Genomic DNA, 20,323 nt, shown 5'->3' on the forward strand with positions numbered 1-20,323 from the left:
CAAACAAACCAAAATACCAGTACGGCCGAAGGGAGTATTTGCTTTCAAGTGCAGGACTGCAGGAGCATCCACTCCCGACTGTAGCTCTTTGGTTATTGTCATTTCCTTTGGATTTTTAGGGCATGATTACGTTGGGGCGGGACGGCAGGGCAGCTACCTGTGACTTCGTGCATCTGCATGTGGGATATTCGGGGCATCTCTTTTTTGTTAGGGCAGAAGCCAAGGGGCTCGGGCCGCCTCCCGCTCCGTCAAAACCATAGCTCCGGAGGCTCTACTGTCCTCTCTACTTAAGGAGATAAAGCTCTTTTTGCTACAGCAATGCAAGTGTTGTATTTCTTGTCCTGTAATATGATATATTTTAGATTTTTGAAGACAAATTAAGAGAGAAGAGAGAACATAAAAGAGGCATCTTATTTTATTTACTAATCAGACGCTATCATCAACTTAATTAATGGTGATTGGCTGATAAATATGAAGTATTTAATGTAAAATTAGGTTTTGTCCTATGCATTATATTTAAGGATAAATTTTGAACGAGTACAGAGGAGCTGAAACAAACGGCTCTAATCTGCTGGTGTGAGTAGTGTCCAATAATGCAGATGCATTTTTTTTCTTGTGTTTTGTTGCGATTCTTTGCATTGGATACTACTCAAACCAGCAGTCCATATCGCACTATTTAATTAACCAAGGTGTTCGGCCATGGCCGCCTAGGCAGCTTTTCTTGGCTTAGCAGTGGACGCCAAGAGGACTTAGGCCTTATTTAGTTCCCAGATTTTTTCAAGTTTCTCCGTCACATCGAATCTTACGGCACATGCATAAAGTATTAAATGTAGATAAAAAAGATAGCTAATTGCACAGTTTACCTGTAATTTGCGAGACGAATCTTTTGAGCCTAATTAGTCTATAATTGAATAATAATTGTCAAATAAAGCAAAAAATGTTACAGTAGTGAAACCCAAAAAATTTCGCGAACTAAAGAAGACCTTAAATGAATGCTATGCGGCATTGAACCAAGCAGTATTGGTTGGAGGCCTGTGCTACTTGTCTTGCAAAAGTGTTGCCTCATAGTTATCTAGAAATGGGATGAAATCTGCAGATGTCTGAGCCTGTTTCCATGTCCTTCCCTAAACTTGCTCTAAAAATTTGAGAGCATTTTAGCTCACTTTTGAGGTTTACGGCTCTAGTATGAGGTGGGCTAAAGTTTAGAGTTAATTTTAGACCACATGTTTGGTTGAAAGCGTGTGCTTGAGAAGACCAATAAATAGATAGAACTAGAGGCATACCCTGCATGTTGATGTGAGAATTGCGGATTAATGGATTGCTTGATATGATGACATGGACAACATAATGTGTCTTGCAATCGTAGACATTATAGTTGCATGTGCTAATGGATTTTAATTGTATGTGATAGTGTATTATCTAGATGGACAACTTACATGTTGAGAAAATAGCTAATGAGTTTTTGCTTAGTGATTTTTGAGGTTTTGCTTTATAAGAACAACTCCAACACGACCTCTACTTAAACCCTTATCGCTAAATATGAATGCTCAGATGAAAAATAGAGTTCCAGCAGGGCCCATACTTGAGACCCCAAATTTAATTGGCCACCAAAATCCTCCCCTCACACCATATTCCTATTGGCCCATTTGTCTGATGAGATTCTGCAGCCCAAACTTGCCACCAAACTGATTCAACAGAGGCTGAGGGATGGCATTGACCAAGTGGTTTATGTCGTTGGTTCTCTTGACGTTTGGCAACTTGCTCATCATTTTAGCCATTCGCTTGTGCTCCTCGGTCTAGGTTTGTGTAACCTTGCTCTTAGAATTAGTTAGGTGAGCTCTTGCTAAGGAAACACCTTGTTTGCTTGTTTAGGATCTTTTACAATGTGTTAGAGAACTTAGATAGAGGGGTGTAGTCTTGGCTAGACCGATAGTTTTAATTCCGTATTTATTTCGGTCAGCCGGCGCGTTAAAGTTTTAGAAAGAAATATTCACACCCCTCTAATCCAATCCGCATCTCGGCCCTTCAGTCTCAAATACCCATTTTAAAACTAGATGATCATAAAATAGGGAGAATAAATATCCCAAATGTGCACATATGTCTTACAGATGGAGTGCTTATGGACAAAAACGCGTGAAGCATGAGGTTGTGTGTTCGAGCTCAGCCGGCTGGTTATATTAAAATGTGGATTGCTGGTGGGGTCTCTCCTAGAATAAACTTTTTTAGCTCTTTTTTCATCTTGTTTAAAGGTTTTCTTAAAACCTTATCACTGTGGGTTTTAAAACCAGTAGTGATGAGCCCATCATTGTCGCATTAGTTATGCCAGATCAAAAACAGCAGTGATGAGGTTTTTAAACCGGCAGTGATAGTCTATTCTTGGGTAGTGATCTAACCTAAACCTGACCACACGCTCCATTGTCTTGACCAGTAAAAAACAAAGCCCTATCATACATAACTTCGCCTTCGGCCTTGCTCCTCAGTTCTTCTCTTCAATCACTTGATCAACATGTGGTTTTCACCATCTCCTCCATACATATCATCTAGCTCAAGATACCTTTAAAAAGTTGATAAAAAAGCTTCATATATTTTTTATCATATATCTTCAATATACCTTTATTCACTCAAGATTTTTATCGTATATACCTATACCTTTATATACTTTATTTAAAAATCTTTGTCAGACTTCAACTTTTTTTTAGCAAAACTTGAGTGGAGTTGTACTCCCACGACAGTCTGTCTATCTTCTTCTTCTTCTTCTTTGCGAGTAGCTACATAAATTTTGTAAGACTAACACATCGGCTGGTGCCCACGACTTTAAAAAGGGTTTACATCAATTTTGGGCGCCCATTTGTCTGATGAGACTCTGCAGCCCAAACTTGCCACCAAACTGATTCAACAGAGGCTGAGGGATGGCATTGACCAAGGTGTTTATGTCGTTGGGTCTCTTGACGTTTGGCAACTTGCTCATCATTTTGGCCATTCGCTTGTGCTCCTCCAGCATGTCCACCACGTCCCTGACGGGCCTGCCGGACCCCCGAGCCACCCGTTTGATCCGTGACTGGTTCATCAGCTTCGTGCTGGTCCCGTCGAGCTCCGCATCAGTCATGGAGTCCATCATGGTCATGTACCTCTTCATCTTCGCGTGCCCTTCCTTCTCACTAAACCTGTCGCTAATCAGTCCAGGTATCATGGAGACGAGCTGCCCAAGAGGGCCCATACTGAGCATTGCCCGGAACAGCTTGCGTAGAGCTCTGAGCGTGAAGTTTTCCTTGGTCAGCTCCTCCAGAATCTGATACGGTGATCTGTTGTCATAAGCAGGAATTCCATGCATCTTGTCCATGAGGCCAGACAGGTCTCCCAAGCCTAGCAGACGACTCACAAACGACTTGGCGTCGAAGGCCTCGAGGTCTGGGATATGCTCCCCGGTTCCGATGAAGATCACAGGGCTTTTGGTGGCCGCGACGGCGCTGAGCGCGCCGCCGCCCTTGGCGTGGCCGTCCATCTTGGTGACGATCACGGCGCCCACCGGGGTGCTCTGCCTGAACGCCTGCGCCTGCTGGAAGGCGGCCTGGCCGATGCTGGCGTCCATGACGAAGACCACCAGGTCGGGCCTCGTGGCGTCCGCGACCTGCCGCATCTCCTCCAGGAGCGCGGCCTCCTGCCTGTGGCGGCCGCTCGTGTCGACGACGATGAGGTCGCAGGCGTCCTCGTCCCTGAACCTGTCCACGCCCTCGACGGCGACCTTGACGGGGTCGGACTCGGTGTGGCTGCCGTAGAACGGGATGCCGGCTTTGGTCGCGTTCTGCTTCAGCTGGTCGAAGGCGCCGGCGCGGAACGTGTCGGCGCAGACCAGCGCCGGGCTGAGCCCCTTGTGGCGGCGGTGGTAGTCGGCGTACTTGACGCAGGTGGTGGTCTTGCCGGAGCCCTGCAGGCCGACGAACATGACGACGCTGGCGGGCTTCCTCCCTTTGGTCGGGGCGAAGGAGGGCTTGCCGGGGTCCAGCGTGCGGCGCAGCTCGGCCACGACGGCGCGATGGATGACGCGGCGCTTGTTGGTGCCGTCGGCGAGCGCCTGCAGGTTGACGGTGCTCTTGATGGTGGCCTGCACGCGGCGGACCGTCTCGAAGCGGACGTCGGCCTGCAGGAGCGCGCGGGAGATCTCGTTCAGGCAGTCGTCGAGCACCTTCTGATCCACCAAAGTCGCGTTGCACATCCGCGACAGCGCGCCTTTCAGGCTCCCGCTTAGCTGGGACAACACCATCTTAGATCTTGATTTTCCCGTCGATTCACCAGATTTATTTATTTAATCAATCACAGGTGGGAAGTATGGAACACCTGCTTGCCTGCTATTTATTATATATTTATATGGATATTAGAACTGCAAGGGGGACGGGTCGACCCGTTGTCAAATACGATCTGCTCCTGGTTTAGGCGTCCGGTTCGGACTTCGGAGCGGGTCGACTGCAAGGGACACTACTACATGATTGATTCGCCGTCGAGTCCCACGCTGGTAGGATCGCTTGGCTCCTTCCTCTCGTGATTGGAATCTGAATCTTGGAAGACTAGATGTTGTGCTACTGCCCAAAAATAGTTCGTACTGCAGAGCCTGGATTCTAAGATATATTGAAATGATGTGAAGAGAAAATTCGGTAGACATAATAATAATAATAACTTGTCATTGTCGTGGAGTGTTTCTTCAACATCGGTTTTTTTTTTGGTCAATTGACATTGCTAATCGACAATGTCAGACTCCAAATTACTTCCATCTTGTTCTCAATTGACACAATCAAGTCTTTTACTTCTGAAAGCAGAGTTCATTAACACATCACGAGTGCTACTGCTACCTAAATAACATGAGCAGAACTTATACAATACCTGCCCAAAATTTACATGCTCATTCCATTGTACCACTCATAGTAATCCGGGACTAAACACTAGACGATCTGCGTAGCCAAGGTGCGTCGGCCTCGTTTTGATGGATCAGCTTGTGATTCATTTTCGGATTGATGGATCAGTTTCGATGGATCCTGAGCGAGAAAAAAAGGATTATCAGTAGCTAGCTGACTTCCTTGTACTTATCAAAGACAATACTTTTCTTTGAATTATTAGTGTCATATACTGATCTGTGGCGCCTCCTATATTTGATGCAGAGAGTACAAGAAGCAGAATGGCAGATATTCAGAAAGCATATGATTCTGTAGCTGAGATTTACAGTCATATGATTCTGCTGCCAAGAGGAAGTAGCATTTTGAAGTTGTCTATAAATTATTTGTAGGATAAAACATTCTCAACGTCATGTAAATGATATGCTTATTTGCTGGCCTGCAGTGGAAATACATTGTCTGTAATGAATGTTCTAAAGTATTAAGCTATTTGCCCTTGCTTCCTATTTTAGTTATGGAAATGTTCTGTCATTTCAGTTCTGAATGTTTCTGAATGTTCCTACTGAAGTATTAATCTCAGCTTCAACACATTTCAGTGTGCCTGAGTGGAAGGATAATACTCAGTCATTTGATTTGCTATTGGAATGTGTGGTCCTTTGTCAAACAAAGTTCAGGGATATAGTTATAAAAGACAATGTTCAGGTCCCAATTTTGCTGTAGATTAACACCTAGTTGCAGGTTTATCCTTAATCAAACACAAATTAATTGTTTATGGAACATGTACACTTGATGCATGCATATTGTAGTATGGAGTTCACTGCTTTTGATCCCGTGTACGTGAGCTGCAGTGACATATACGTATGTATGTGCATATTGTAGTACGTGAAGCATTGCTTTTGATCCCATGTGAGTTGCAGCAATGTGGGCTAGCCGGTTCGATCCCTGGGTAACCGCGGTTCGTACAGACCAGGCGTGGCATGGATCAAGTGTAACACCCGAAATTTGAATTTCAATTAATAGGATTTAATTGGATTTATTTAAATATTTTTTTTATGGGCATTGAATTTAGCAAATCAAATATTTTGTGGAGAATAAAATTCATCATAAGACCAACAACATGCTTTTGCATTCATGCTGAGAATAGCATTTATTTTGTGCTGCTGATATTTGTTGAAAGTTATTTGCTCTCAAATTCTATTCAAAAAGCCTTTTTGGAATTTGTCTTGGAAAAAGAAAACAGAAAAAAAAAAAAAAAGAGAAACCCCAGCCGAACTTCCCCCCCTCTCACCCCTCGGCCCAGTCTCTCTGGCCTGCTTACTCCCCCACCCTGGCCCGCTAGCGCGGCCCACCAGGCGGCCAGGCCGGCCCGCGCGCACTCCCTCCTTTCTTCCTTCCGCCGACAGCTTGGCCCCACGCGTCAGCCTCCTCTCTCACCTTCCCTTCTTCTTCCCAGCCGTGACGCGAGCAGGGGAAGCTTCCTTCCCGAGCCAAGACCGTAATCCCGCGATCCCTTGCCTTTTTCGAAGAATCAAACCTCTATAAAGTTCCTAAGCACCCCGAGGGACCCCTTTCGCACCCACGGAGTTCTATCCGAGCCCTAGCCGTCGCGTTCTTCGGAGTTTGGATCTCGCCGTGAACTCCTACCGCCGCCGCGCGCAACTGCTCCTTCCCGGGCCGAGCCGACCCCCGTGGTGAGCTCGCCATTCCTTTCTCTTCAATCCAGTGCCTTCGGTGTTGTTTTTGGTGAGCCGCAGCGTCGCTTTGGTGAACTCCGGCGAGGAGCTTGACGCCGGCAATGGAAAGCCGCCGCGGCCGCTCCTGTTCCGGCGAGGAGGCCGGCCAGCCCCGCCCAGATCGAACACCAGCCGTCCGTTTGCGAATCGACGATCGTGATTAGAAGATACCCCTTCGGGGTGAAAACTCTTAAAGAGACCCTCGGCTTCCTCTTATTTAAACCCGCGGTCCTGGCGCCCTGGAGGAGTTTACGCTTTCCAGTTTTCAAAAGCGTATTTCTGTCAGCTGAGTTTCAAAGGCGCTTTCCAGAAATTACAGAATTGCCACTAGATTTGTTTTGCTTATAAAATGCTCATTTTAACTCCGTTTTTGTCCATTCAAATTCCGTTGGATTCGTATCTACGATATCTACATGTTAGAAATATTAGTTTACTGTTTTGAAACTTTTTATTTCCTGGTTCTATTTAATTAATTATTTCTCTATAGAAATCTTAGAAAATTCATAACTTCTACGTTTTAAATCCGATTTTCGTGAACTTTACGTTTGTGTGATCGTAGCGCTGCGTAGAATATTTTGATAAACTTTTACATTTGTTTTACTACTGTTTGGTGTATTGCTCTAATTATATCTTGTTTGCTTCGTGTATGATTGTCTACATTGGAATGCGTGTTGTTGATTGATGATTGGGATTAGACGGTGAGCCGTACGTTGGTGACCAAGCCCAAGCTTTTGAGGACCAGCAAGCTCAGGAGAGCTTTGAGCAAGGCAAGTATAACTTGGGACCATCCTTGTTACCTATTCACTATTAACTACATATATACATCATATGCATGCTATCACCTTGTCGACCTTAGCAAAATCATAGATGATTGTTACCTGTATTCCTTGCTACCTACTTGATATGCATTTGGTGTAGATGTGCTAGTGCTTGATATAATCCATGATCTTGTAAGATGATTAATAGCTATGCAATGAACATAAAAGAATGACAAATAACTGTATGAGATCTTGTCTGTACGTGATCACCCGGGATAACAGTGCAACCATGAGGGCTATAATGGCTCTGGCTTTAGCTCAGTATGGAGACCTTTTCTAGCTTGTTAGAGGTTACCCGAAAGGGCGGAGGGGCTGAACCGACACGGGTATAGTGCGAGCCCCTGTCCCTATGTGTATAGGCTGCGCGTCATTGTGCCATTCGGAAGGGGGGTATCTATATCTGCTCGCAAAGGAAACCTTGCGGCCATAACTTGTTAGACGAACTTTTGAAAGGCTTCATAGTGATCCCTGCCGACCTCCCTAGGAAGGGGGTTAAGAGATTAGCTACCTCGGGCGAAAGGGTAAATCATGACTCATGGGTAAAGATGTACAACCTCTGCAGAGTGTAAAACTGGTATACTAGCCGAGCTCACGGTCAGGAGCGGCCTTGGGGACATCTACATTAAGATGATGAGCTTGTTATGTTATTATGTTCATTTGATTATTGTTTATGCTATGAGTTAATTATGCTTACATTTGATCATGGGATTAATGGATTATTTATGCTTCCTTGACAATTGCTCATTAATTATGAACATGCTATCCACTATTAAAAGCTAATTGCAGTCAAACCAGTGTCAGCTATTTGAGCCTCATGAACCCCTGGTTATACTTGTGGAGTACGATATGTGCTCACTCTTGCAATTTCCCAACACCTCAGGATATGATAATGAAGATGACTGGAATGAGGATTACCGTTATGAGTACTAGGTTTGGGGTCAACCAGTCAACAGTGTCCCTGTGTGGAGCTTCCGTCGAGAGCGTTGTTTACTTTATGCTATCATTTTTGTATGAGACTATGTGATTCAATATATATTCCTCTATGTAATAAACACTGCGATGGTACATTTGAGATTTGTCCACTTATGTGTGCGACTGTTTCTGGGGCACATATGAGTCTTTTATGCATCCTATTTTGTTCTTACAATATGGGTGTGACAAATTAGCCGAGCTCACGGTCAGGAGCGGCCTTGGGGACATCTACATTAAGATGATGAGCTTGTTATGTTATTATGTTCATTTGATTATTGTTTATGCTATGAGTTAATTATGCTTACATTTGATCATGGGATTAATGGATTATTTATGCTTCCTTGACAATTGCTCATTAATTATGAACATGCTATCCACTATTAAAAGCTAATTGCAGTCAAACCAGTGTCAGCTATTTGAGCCTCATGAACCCCTGGTTATACTTGTGGAGTACGATATGTGCTCACTCTTGCAATTTCCCAACACCTCAGGATATGATAATGAAGATGACTGGAATGAGGATTACCGTTATGAGTACTAGGTTTGGGGTCAACCAGTCAACAGTGTCCCTGTGTGGAGCTTCCGTCGAGAGCGTTGTTTACTTTATGCTATCATTTTTGTATGAGACTATGTGATTCAATATATATTCCTCTATGTAATAAACACTGCGATGGTACATTTGAGATTTGTCCACTTATGTGTGCGACTGTTTCTGGGGCACATATGAGTCTTTTATGCATCCTATTTTGTTCTTACAATATGGGTGTGACAAATTGGTATCAAAGCTTTGTTGACTGTAGGACGCAAACCTAGTTAGCAAATGGTCGAAAACTTAGGTCCTTATTTTACTTACTTCATGCTTCCCACTATGGCCTTGTTATTTGTTAAAAGTTTATGCTTCTCTATCTTGCTCTATTGTGAAATTATTGCATCCATCTGACCTATGTCTAAAAACTTTTTGTAGATGCCGCCCCGCACCCGTAGTGCTGCACGCATGGCTGCTGAGGAGTACCGTGCCATGTTCAACCTAGGAGGACAGCATGTGGATGGAGTTCCTGAGCTGGAAGATGAGGAATCAAGGGTGGAAGCTCAGGAGGAAGTGCCTGAGGATGAGGAGATGCAAGATCTACCTCCACCACAGTCTGCTAATGCAAGGATGGGATGGACTACTGAGCTGTGGATTCCAGAGGCAGATCCCAAGGATTTCTTCCATGAGAACTTGGTGCTGACATTGAAACACCATTACCCAGATTTGCAAGCCACACTGGAGTATAACTGCACTGAGCACAAACACCCTCTGAGGAGATCACTTTGGATTGCAGAGCTGATAGTCAAGACACTGGATGCCACTAAGGGGATTCGAAAGGTGGAATCAAAACACATCGCTCGAATCAGCCGGGACACGATGAGAGAGAGCATGGCAGATGCAGCTTACCAGGCCTTGATCTTTTACCGGGGTAGACGCTTTGAGGATGTTCAGTACAATGCAACATACCACTATCCTCGCTTTGTACCAGAGAAGATGACTTGGACCATAGAAGTTGCAGATGCTTCACAACCAAAGCTTCAAGCACAAGTGGAGTTGACTTATGAGCTGACACTCAAGGTGATAGAGTTGGAGAATGAACTGCACCGTGAGAGGAAACTGATGGAGAAAGAGCGACGGGAAGCAGATGACCTTCGAGCAGAGTTAGGCCGTCCCAAACTTCATAAGAGGCTGCATGTTGAACCCATCTTGAAGGATGCTGCACCCGAGGAATAGAAAAGAACCCATATGTAATAGGAACGTTAGTAGTTTACGAGTTATTTCGAGTCTTTTGCTATTGTGGCGTGAACTTGGTGTGCTTGCTGATTTGTTATTATGAATATGTGTGATTTGGATTTTTTTGTAATGAGTGCTGGGACTTTGTGGGCATGTCCACAAGTTCCCTAGTTAAGAACCTTAAGTAAGAATATGAATAAATAGTGGGTTGGGGTCATATCCTGTTTCTGTCTTTTGCTGTTTTCTGGAGCAGTCTGCAATGATTCTGGAATAAATCAAATTCTGCTCGTGCAATGTTCATCAAATTTTTTTGGGAAAAAGTAGACTTTCATATATTTCCAATGCCGCAAGAATGACCATATTATCTATTATGAGCTGTGAGTTATGACTGTTTAAAGTTGAGGTTTCTGCGCAGTCTGGAATTCTGGAACAGTTTCGGTTGTACCCAGTTTTTGGTTAACCTCACGTTGGAATCTGGTAATATGATCTAAATGAAAGTTGTAGACAATTTCTTTATCTTTCCAACGGTGTACAGCATGTATCCTTTTGAATTATGGAACTCGAGATATTACTGATTTTCTGATCTGCTGATGTTGGATGTTACCCAGAAAATTTCAGATTCGGTTAACTCTTGTAATTGTCATGTTGGACATTACTAAGATGTGTTTATATACCTTGGAATGCAGATGGCAGCAAGGGGAAGAGGCAGAGGCAGAGGCCGTGGCAATGGCAATGACAATGGCAATGGTGGCAATGCTCCAATCACCGTGGAGGAACTCATGCAAACCCAAAATCAGATGATGCACGTTTTCATGCAGCACCTGCAGCAACAACCTCCACCAACACCACCACCTGTTCATGTGAGGGACAAGCGTGGAGAGTTTATGAAGGGAAGACCTCCGGTATTTACACACTCAGCTGATCCCATGGAGGCAGATGATTGGTTACGTGCTGTGGAGAGGCAGCTAAACATAGCACAGTGCAATGACTTGGAGAAGGTGTTGTATGCTTCTGGACAGCTTCAAGGTGCAGCTCAGACATGGTGGGAGTCGTATCAAGCTGCTCGCCCCAACAATGCTTCTCCTGTCACATGGCTGGAATTCTGTAGGGACTTCAGAGCTCGACATATAAATGAAGGAGTGATGGAGCTCAAACAAGAAGAATTCAGATCACTCAGGATGGGCTCCATGACTGTAGCAGAATATCATGACACATTTGAACAGTTGGCTCGCTATGCTCCAAATGATGTCAGGGAAGATGCTGATAAGCAGCGTCTATTCATGAAGGGCTTGTACTATGAACTCAGGTTGCAGTTGGCAGGAAACACTTATCCTACCTTTCAAGCTCTTGTGAATCGTGCTATCGTGCTTGATAATATGCGGAAGAGTCAGGATAAGAAGAGAAGGATGCTGGTACAAGGATCTGGGAGCAACAACCGTCAGCGTTTTAGTTCCCATCAAGGCCATCAGCAGAGGTTCCAGGGACCAGTTAGTCAGTGGAACCGTAACCAGCAACCCCAGCGTTTCCAGAATCAGTCACAGAGTGGGAACCAACGTCCTCCATTCCAACAACGTAACCATAATCAACAGCAGCATGGTCAGCAGACACCTCGCTCAGGGAACTCAAATGCCAACTCTACAAAAAGGAGTGCTTCTAACAATCCTACCAGGTGTTTCCGTTGTGGGAAGGAAGGGCATATGTCCTATGATTGCCCAGAGAAGTTTAATCCGCAGTACAACGACCGGAGATCCACTCCTAATTCAGCAAAGGTGAACAACGTGGCAGCAGAAACTGTTCAGGAGGGACCAGAAATCATGATGGGTACGTTCAGCATCAACTCTATCCCTGCTACAGTTTTATTTGATTCTGGAGCTTCACATACTTTCATATCGCAAGCATTTGTTAGAGTTCATAGCCTTCCTCTTGTTGCAATGAACACCCCTATGTTAGTTAATTCACCGGGTGGGACTATACCAGTTTCTTTACGTTGCCCCTCAGCAAGTCTTTCTTTAAGGGGGGTAGATTTTCCTATCAGTCCCATGGTTATGAGAACTTCAGGCATAGATGTGATCTTGGGTTTGGATTGGATGAAGCAACATGCGACAAATATTAACTGCAAAGAGAGAGTAGTGGTTCTGACAACACCAAAGGGAGAAAGAATCAGTGTTGATGTAACAATGCAAGCACCACTCACAGCTAAAGTGAACCAACTGACTGATGATGTTGATCCTCAGAATTTGGTAGTGGATGAGTTTCCGGATGTCTTTCCAGACGAATTGCCAGGTATGCCACCTGACCGAGACATTGAATTTATTATTGAATTACTACCTGGTACTGCACCCATAGCTAAAAGACCATATAGGATGGGGGTTAAGGAACTAGAAGAACTTAAGAAACAAATTAAGGAATTGCAAGATAAAGGGTTCATTCGTCCTAGTTCCTCACCATGGGGTGCACCAGTTATCTTTGTTGATAAGAAGGATGGTAGTCAGAGGATGTGTGTTGATTATCGGTCACTTAATGAGGTCACTATCAAGAATAAATATCCATTGCCTAGGATTGATGACTTATTTGATCAGCTAAGAGGTGCTTGTGTGTTCTCTAAGATTGATTTGCGTTCTGGTTATCATCAATTGAAGATTCGGAATTCAGATATACCAAAGACAGCTTTCACAACAAGGTATGGGTTATATGAGTATACAGTTATGTCTTTTGGTTTGACCAATGCACCAGCTTACTTTATGTACATGATGAATAAAGTATTTATGGAGTATCTGGATAAGTTTGTGGTGGTCTTTATTGATGATATTCTGGTATTCTCTAAAACCAAGGAAGAACATGCTGAACATCTGAGATTGGTCTTACAGAAACTTAGAGAACATAAGTTGTATGCTAAGCGTAGTAAGTGTGAGTTTTGGTTGGAGGAAGTTTCTTTTCTTGGTCATGTTGTCTCAAATGGTGGTATTGCAGTGGATCCTAGTAAGGTGAAAGATGTGTTGAATTGGAAACCACCTACCGATGTAAGTGAAATTCGCAGTTTTCTTGGTCTAGCTGGTTACTATCGTAGATTCATTGAAGGGTTCTCAAAACTTGCAAAGCCTATGACTGCTCTATTAGAGAAGAATGCTAAGTTTGTGTGGTCTGACAAGTGTCAAGCTAGTTTTGAGGAGTTCAAGAAGAGATTGACTACTGCACCTGTGTTGGTTTTGCCAGATCTGAGTAAGAGTTTCTCTATCTATTGTGATGCTTCCCGTCTGGGTTTGGGTTGTGTTCTTATGCAAGAAGGTAGAGTTGTTGCTTATGCATCTAGACAGTTGAGGAAACATGAACTGAATTATCCTACTCATGATTTGGAGTTAGCAGCTGTGGTTCATGCATTGAAGATTTGGAGACACTATTTGATTGGGCATAAGAGTGACATATACACTGATCATAAGAGTTTGAAGTACATCTTCACTCAGACAGATCTGAATTTGAGGCAACGAAGATGGTTGGAACTGATAAAGGATTATGATTTGGAAGTGCATTATCATCCTGGGAAGGCGAACGTCGTAGCTGATGCACTTAGCAGAAAGAAATATGCTAATGAGCTTCAGGCGACACCTGAATCTGAGGAGTTGTGTGCTGAATTTGCATATTTGAACTTGGGAATGGTAGTAAATGCTACGGAAATTGAGATCACTCCTACCCTAGAGGAAGAGATATTGAAAGGACAATTGGAAGATGAGAAACTAAAGGAGATAGCACAGAATGTGGCATTAGGCAAAGCACCAGGATTCAGAATAGATGACAATGGTGTATTGTGGTTTGGAAAAAGGATATGTGTTCCGGAAGTGAAGGCTATTCGTGATACGATTCTGAGAGAGGCTCATGAGTCAGCATATTCCATTCACCCTGGGAGCACTAAGATGTATCTAGATCTAAGACAGAAGTACTGGTGGTATGGTTTAAAGAGAGATGTAGCTGAGTATGTTGCTGTGTGTGATACTTGTCAGCGAGTGAAAGCTGAACATCAGAGGCCAGCTGGACTGTTGCAACCAATGAAGATTCCGGAATGGAAGTGGGAAGAAGTGGGTATGGATTTCATAGTGGGTTTACCACGAACACAGAGAGGGTATGACTCAATATGGGTGATAGTAGATCGTTTGACTAAAGTGGCTCATTTCATACCTGTTAAAACTAAGTACACTGGAGAACGCCTAGCTGAGCTGTATATGGAGAGAATTGTTTGTTTGCATGGGGTACCTAAGAAGATTGTGTCAGATAGGGGTACTCAATTCACATCTCACTTTTGGAAAGCAGTGCATGATTCATTGGGAACCAAGTTGAATTTCAGCACAGCATATCATCCACAGACAGATGGACAGACTGAGAGGATCAATCAGATATTGGAGGATATGTTGAGAGCTTGTGCTTTGCAGTATGGGGCTAGTTGGGACAAGAGTTTGCCATATGCAGAATTCTCCTACAACAACAGCTATCAGCAAAGTCTTAAGATGGCACCGTTCGAGGCCCTATATGGTCGGAAGTGTAGGACACCTTTGTTTTGGAATCAGACGGGAGAAACTCAGGTGTTTGGGACAGATGTGCTTAGACATGCAGAACAACAAGTGCGGACTATTCGGGATAACTTGAGAATTGCTCAATCTCGTCAGAAAAGCTATGCAGATACGCGTAGGAGAGAGTTGGCTTTTGAAGTGGGTGATTATGTCTATCTGAAAGTGTCACCTATGCGGAGTGTGAAGAGGTTTAATATGAAGGGAAAGCTAGCTCCAAGGTATGTTGGTCCGTTTAAAGTTTTAGAAAGGCGTGGAGAAGTAGCATATCGGTTAGAATTGCCGGAAAGTTTATCTGGTGTGCACGATGTGTTCCATGTGTCACAACTTAAGAAGTGTTTGCGTGTACCGGAGGAGCAACTACCATTGGAAGAACTTTCCGTTAAAGGTGACCTCACCTATGAAGAGTATCCGGTCAAAATATTGGAGACAGCAGAGAGGGTCACCAGAAGTCGGGTCATCAGAATGTGCAAAGTACAGTGGAATCGGCATTCGGAAGCAGAGGCAACTTGGGAAAGAGAGGATGACCTGAGAAAATCATATTCATATTTATTTGAGTAAGTTCTGCTCAATCTCGAGGACGAGATTCTTTTAAGGGGGGTAGAGTTTGTAACACCCGAAATTTGAATTTCAATTAATAGGATTTAATTGGATTTATTTAAATATTTTTTTTATGGGCATTGAATTTAGCAAATCAAATATTTTGTGGAGAATAAAATTCATCATAAGACCAACAGCATGCTTTTGCATTCATGCTGAGAATAGCATTTATTTTGTGCTGCTGATATTTGTTGAAAGTTATTTGCTCTCAAATTCTATTCAAAAAGCCTTTTTGGAATTTGTCTTGGAAAAAGAAAACAGAAAAGAAAAAAAAAAAAAGAGAAACCCCAGCCGAACTTCCCCCCCTCTCACCCCTCGGCCCAGTCTCTCTGGCCTGCTTACTCCCCCACCCTGGCCCGCTAGCGCGGCCCACCAGGCGGCCAGGCCGGCCCGCGCGCACTCCCTCCTTTCTTCCTTCCGCCGACAGCTTGGCCCCACGCGTCAGCCTCCTCTCTCACCTTCCCTTCTTCTTCCCAGCCGTGACGCGAGCAGGGGAAGCTTCCTTCCCGAGCCAAGACCGTAATCCCGCGATCCCTTGCCTTTTTCGAAGAATCAAACCTCTATAAAGTTCCTAAGCACCCCGAGGGACCCCTTTCGCACCCACGGAGTTCTATCCGAGCCCTAGCCGTCGCGTTCTTCGGAGTTTGGATCTCGCCGTGAACTCCTACCGCCGCCGCGCGCAACTGCTCCTTCCCGGGCCGAGCCGACCCCCGTGGTGAGCTCGCCATTCCTTTCTCTTCAATCCAGTGCCTTCGGTGTTGTTTTTGGTGAGCCGCAGCGTCGCTTTGGTGAACTCCGGCGAGGAGCTTGACGCCGGCAATGGAAAGCCGCCGCGGCCGCTCCTGTTCCGGCGAGGAGGCCGGCCAGCCCCGCCCAGATCGAACACCAGCCGTCCGTTTGCGAATCGACGATCGTGATTAGAAGATACCCCTTCGGGGTGAAAACTCTTAAAGAGACCCTCGGCTTCCTCTTATTTAAACCCGCGGTCCTGGCGCCCTGGAGGAGTTTACGCTTTCCAGTTTTCAAAAGCGTATTTCTGTCAGCTGAGTTTCAAAGGCGCTTTCCAGAAATTACAGAATTGCCACTAGATTTGTTTTGCTTATAAAATGCTCATTTTAACTCCGTTTTTGTCCATTCAAATTCCGTTGGATTCGTATCTACGATATCTACATGTTAGAAATATTAGTTTACTGTTTTGAAACTTTTTATTTCCTGGTTCTATTTAATTAATTATTTCTCTATAGAAATCTTAGAAAATTCATAACTTCTACGTTTTAAATCCGATTTTCGTGAACTTTACGTTTGTGTGATCGTAGCGCTGCGTAGAATATTTTGATAAACTTTTACATTTGTTTTACTACTGTTTGGTGTATTGCTCTAATTATATCTTGTTTGCTTCGTGTATGATTGTCTACATTGGAATGCGTGTTGTTGATTGATGATTGGGATTAGACGGTGAGCCGTACGTTGGTGACCAAGCCCAAGCTTTTGAGGACCAGCAAGCTCAGGAGAGCTTTGAGCAAGGCAAGTATAACTTGGGACCATCCTTGTTACCTATTCACTATTAACTACATATATACATCATATGCATGCTATCACCTTGTCGACCTTAGCAAAATCATAGATGATTGTTACCTGTATTCCTTGCTACCTACTTGATATGCATTTGGTGTAGATGTGCTAGTGCTTGATATAATCCATGATCTTGTAAGATGATTAATAGCTATGCAATGAACATAAAAGAATGACAAATAACTGTATGAGATCTTGTCTGTACGTGATCACCCGGGATAACAGTGCAACCATGAGGGCTATAATGGCTCTGGCTTTAGCTCAGTATGGAGACCTTTTCTAGCTTGTTAGAGGTTACCCGAAAGGGCGGAGGGGCTGAACCGACACGGGTATAGTGCGAGCCCCTGTCCCTATGTGTATAGGCTGCGCGTCATTGTGCCATTCGGAAGGGGGGTATCTATATCTGCTCGCAAAGGAAACCTTGCGGCCCTAACTTGTTAGACGAACTTTTGAAAGGCTTCATAGTGATCCCTGCCGACCTCCCTAGGAAGGGGGTTAAGAGATTAGCTACCTCGGGCGAAAGGGTAAATCATGACTCATGGGTAAAGATGTACAACCTCTGCAGAGTGTAAAACTGGTATACTAGCCGAGCTCACGGTCAGGAGCGGCCTTGGGGACATCTACATTAAGATGATGAGCTTGTTATGTTATTATGTTCATTTGATTATTGTTTATGCTATGAGTTAATTATGCTTACATTTGATCATGGGATTAATGGATTATTTATGCTTCCTTGACAATTGCTCATTAATTATGAACATGCTATCCACTATTAAAAGCTAATTGCAGTCAAACCAGTGTCAGCTATTTGAGCCTCATGAACCCCTGGTTATACTTGTGGAGTACGATATGTGCTCACTCTTGCAATTTCCCAACACCTCAGGATATGATAATGAAGATGACTGGAATGAGGATTACCGTTATGAGTACTAGGTTTGGGGTCAACCAGTCAACAGTGTCCCTGTGTGGAGCTTCCGTCGAGAGCGTTGTTTACTTTATGCTATCATTTTTGTATGAGACTATGTGATTCAATATATATTCCTCTATGTAATAAACACTGCGATGGTACATTTGAGATTTGTCCACTTATGTGTGCGACTGTTTCTGGGGCACATATGAGTCTTTTATGCATCCTATTTTGTTCTTACAATATGGGTGTGACATCAAGTTCGATCCCTGAACCTCTCTTGCAGCTGATGGAGCAGAGGTTTGAGGATAGGAGCGCACCAAACTGCCCCCCTTGCAGTTTGAATGGATATAGACTATACAGTACAACCTGGAAACGGAAAACGAATCGGTTTATATACGTGGGGCGTCCTCCTGCCGCACCTGATGAATCCGAATCAAGATGACTTCTCTCTTACTCTACCAAAACCCGGTTTTGTATTAACCGTAATACCCTTACCTTCATCCGTTTACTTTTTCTCTCGTCGTTCGTGTTTCCTGCGGACGTCTGTTACTTTATTTTTTTCTTGGTTTCTTTTTTCTCGTATAGTACGCGCGGATTTTTTTTTGTATGTTTGTTTGTTTCATCATGCACGATGAACGTTGATTTTGTGTTTGCTGCCTTTTTCGTTTATGGGGGTTTCATATTTTATTGTTTTTATTACTAGCAAAAGTGTCTATGTTTTGCTCTTCCTATAAAATTTAATAAATTTGTCTCTGTATATCTCTTTTTCTTTTATGTTGTCGTGTCAATCAGAAATCAGCCACTACACTTCTCTTATTTTTTTCTACTGGCTTCTTCCATCGTATGTCACCTTCTTGGCTTCTTCCATCCTATGCCATCTCCTTGACAATTCTTGCAGCCATCTAGCTCCAACCTAGGTGAGTCTAGTTGCGCTCTGCCAACACATTCGAAATCACACAATATGACTAGGGCTATAGCAGTGGGACATTCGGGGACTCAGGATTGGGCTGTACGGTCCGTACCTCTAGCTCCAGTGGCAAAGACATGCACAACCCTATGAGTTCAGCCATTCCCGTCAAATAACCCTAGCATCGCCACGTCCATGCCCAATGGTGTCCTAAATTCTCGCTGCATGTGTCTGTCGTGTGAACCGTTCTAGCACCTCGACGACAAGCAATCCATGTCAGGCACTTCAATTGGGTTCTAGCTCGGAATCTCCGGCAATGACGATGTGGTGGTGTGTAGAGATATCTAGGATTTCTCCAAACTACACATACCCAATTTCAAACTATCCTAAGAAAATCACATCCGTAAAATGTGCTATTTATAGAGACGGGTCCTAGGATGTTAGTCTTGGACCCACTGACAAACTAAACATGAAGTGCCTAGGTGTAACATCCCAAAAATTCACATTCAAAAATCACTCGTATTAAAAAAAAATTATTTTCAAAATATATTTCAAAAACTATAAATCATTTGAGCTCTATAGTATCTCCATCTAATTCCTTTTCCATCCATTCTAATTATCCATCTTTAAATATAACCTGCACCGCATGGCATGAGCATCATATGTCCGCTACTTATCCCTCTTGCTCGCTCGCTCTGCCCGATACCCGGAAACGGCGCGTGCGCCGACCCCACCACCATCAGCGCCGCAGCGCACTCACGCCCGGCCCCCTCGCCGAGCGCACTCGCTCGCGCGCGCACCGCGGCATGCGGGCCCCACCTCTTGCCTTTTTCCCGCGCCTCTTTTGCTGTACAAAAAGATAGCAAGTACCAACAAGTTTACATGCGAGAAAACATAGCAGTGCACCTACACGAATATATATCTCATGCATGCATGCAGGACATGCCACCGACCATTTGCATGCACCTGCATGCAAGGACACGGTGATTAGGCACCGTCCATTTGCATGCAACGTGCATGCAAATGGGACATCGTCCTTTGCATAAAAATTAGGCACCGTCCACCGTCCTGTCGTCCTGTGTAGCCATGCACTACAGTAGCAATTCTAATGGCACGAAGCTGAGCACCAGAGACATAACCTCACTCCTCTGGCTATAAAAAGCCAGCCTCGGGTGCTCACTCTCACCACCCGACAAACACGTTCACTCACTCGCTCACTCGCTCTCACTTCGCGTATACCGTATACGGCCATACGCATAAGCCGAGCTCGACTGTCGTCGCAAGACGAGGTGAGCAGCTCATGAGCATCTCCTTGCTCTTCTCTGTCTTTCTGTAGTATTTTTCTGTATTTTTTTTTCATGTATTTGTCTGTACCGGTTCACTGCCAAGAACTCCACGAATAGAACCATGACATACAGAAGAGTTCTAATGACCCCTGCTAATTTCTCTCTAACCATGCATGTGTGGGCCAAGCATTAACTCCAAATAGTATATGCATGCATGCAACATGCACTACCAGCCAAACAAATGCCCACGTGAAGCATCCATTCCTTAATCATCGTTAGCCTTTTCCGCATGATTAAAGTCCGGCCATTTTACAAATACCACAT

At 44.2% G+C, this 20,323-nt stretch overlaps 1 protein-coding gene across 2 annotated transcripts; it reads right to left on the reverse strand.

The window, feature by feature from the left end:
* Positions 2,817-5,115, reverse strand: LOC8062468 (signal recognition particle 54 kDa protein 2). Of its 2 annotated transcripts, XM_021454179.1 has the most exons (2): positions 5,092-5,115; positions 2,817-3,868 (listed from the first exon to the last, which is right to left on the reverse strand). In XM_021454179.1, exons 1-2 carry the CDS (start codon positions 5,113-5,115, stop codon positions 2,831-2,833), a joined length of 1,062 nt encoding a protein of 353 aa, XP_021309854.1. In that variant the 3' UTR covers positions 2,817-2,830. The 2 variants fall into 2 exon arrangements, with proteins under 2 accessions (XP_021309854.1, XP_002466776.1); XM_002466731.2 differs by lacking the exon at positions 5,092-5,115 and having other exon boundaries at positions 2,817-4,261.

The sequence above is a fragment of the Sorghum bicolor genome, chromosome 1 (assembly GCF_000003195.3).
Source record: "Sorghum bicolor cultivar BTx623 chromosome 1, Sorghum_bicolor_NCBIv3, whole genome shotgun sequence".
Taxonomy (NCBI): domain Eukaryota; kingdom Viridiplantae; phylum Streptophyta; class Magnoliopsida; order Poales; family Poaceae; genus Sorghum; species Sorghum bicolor.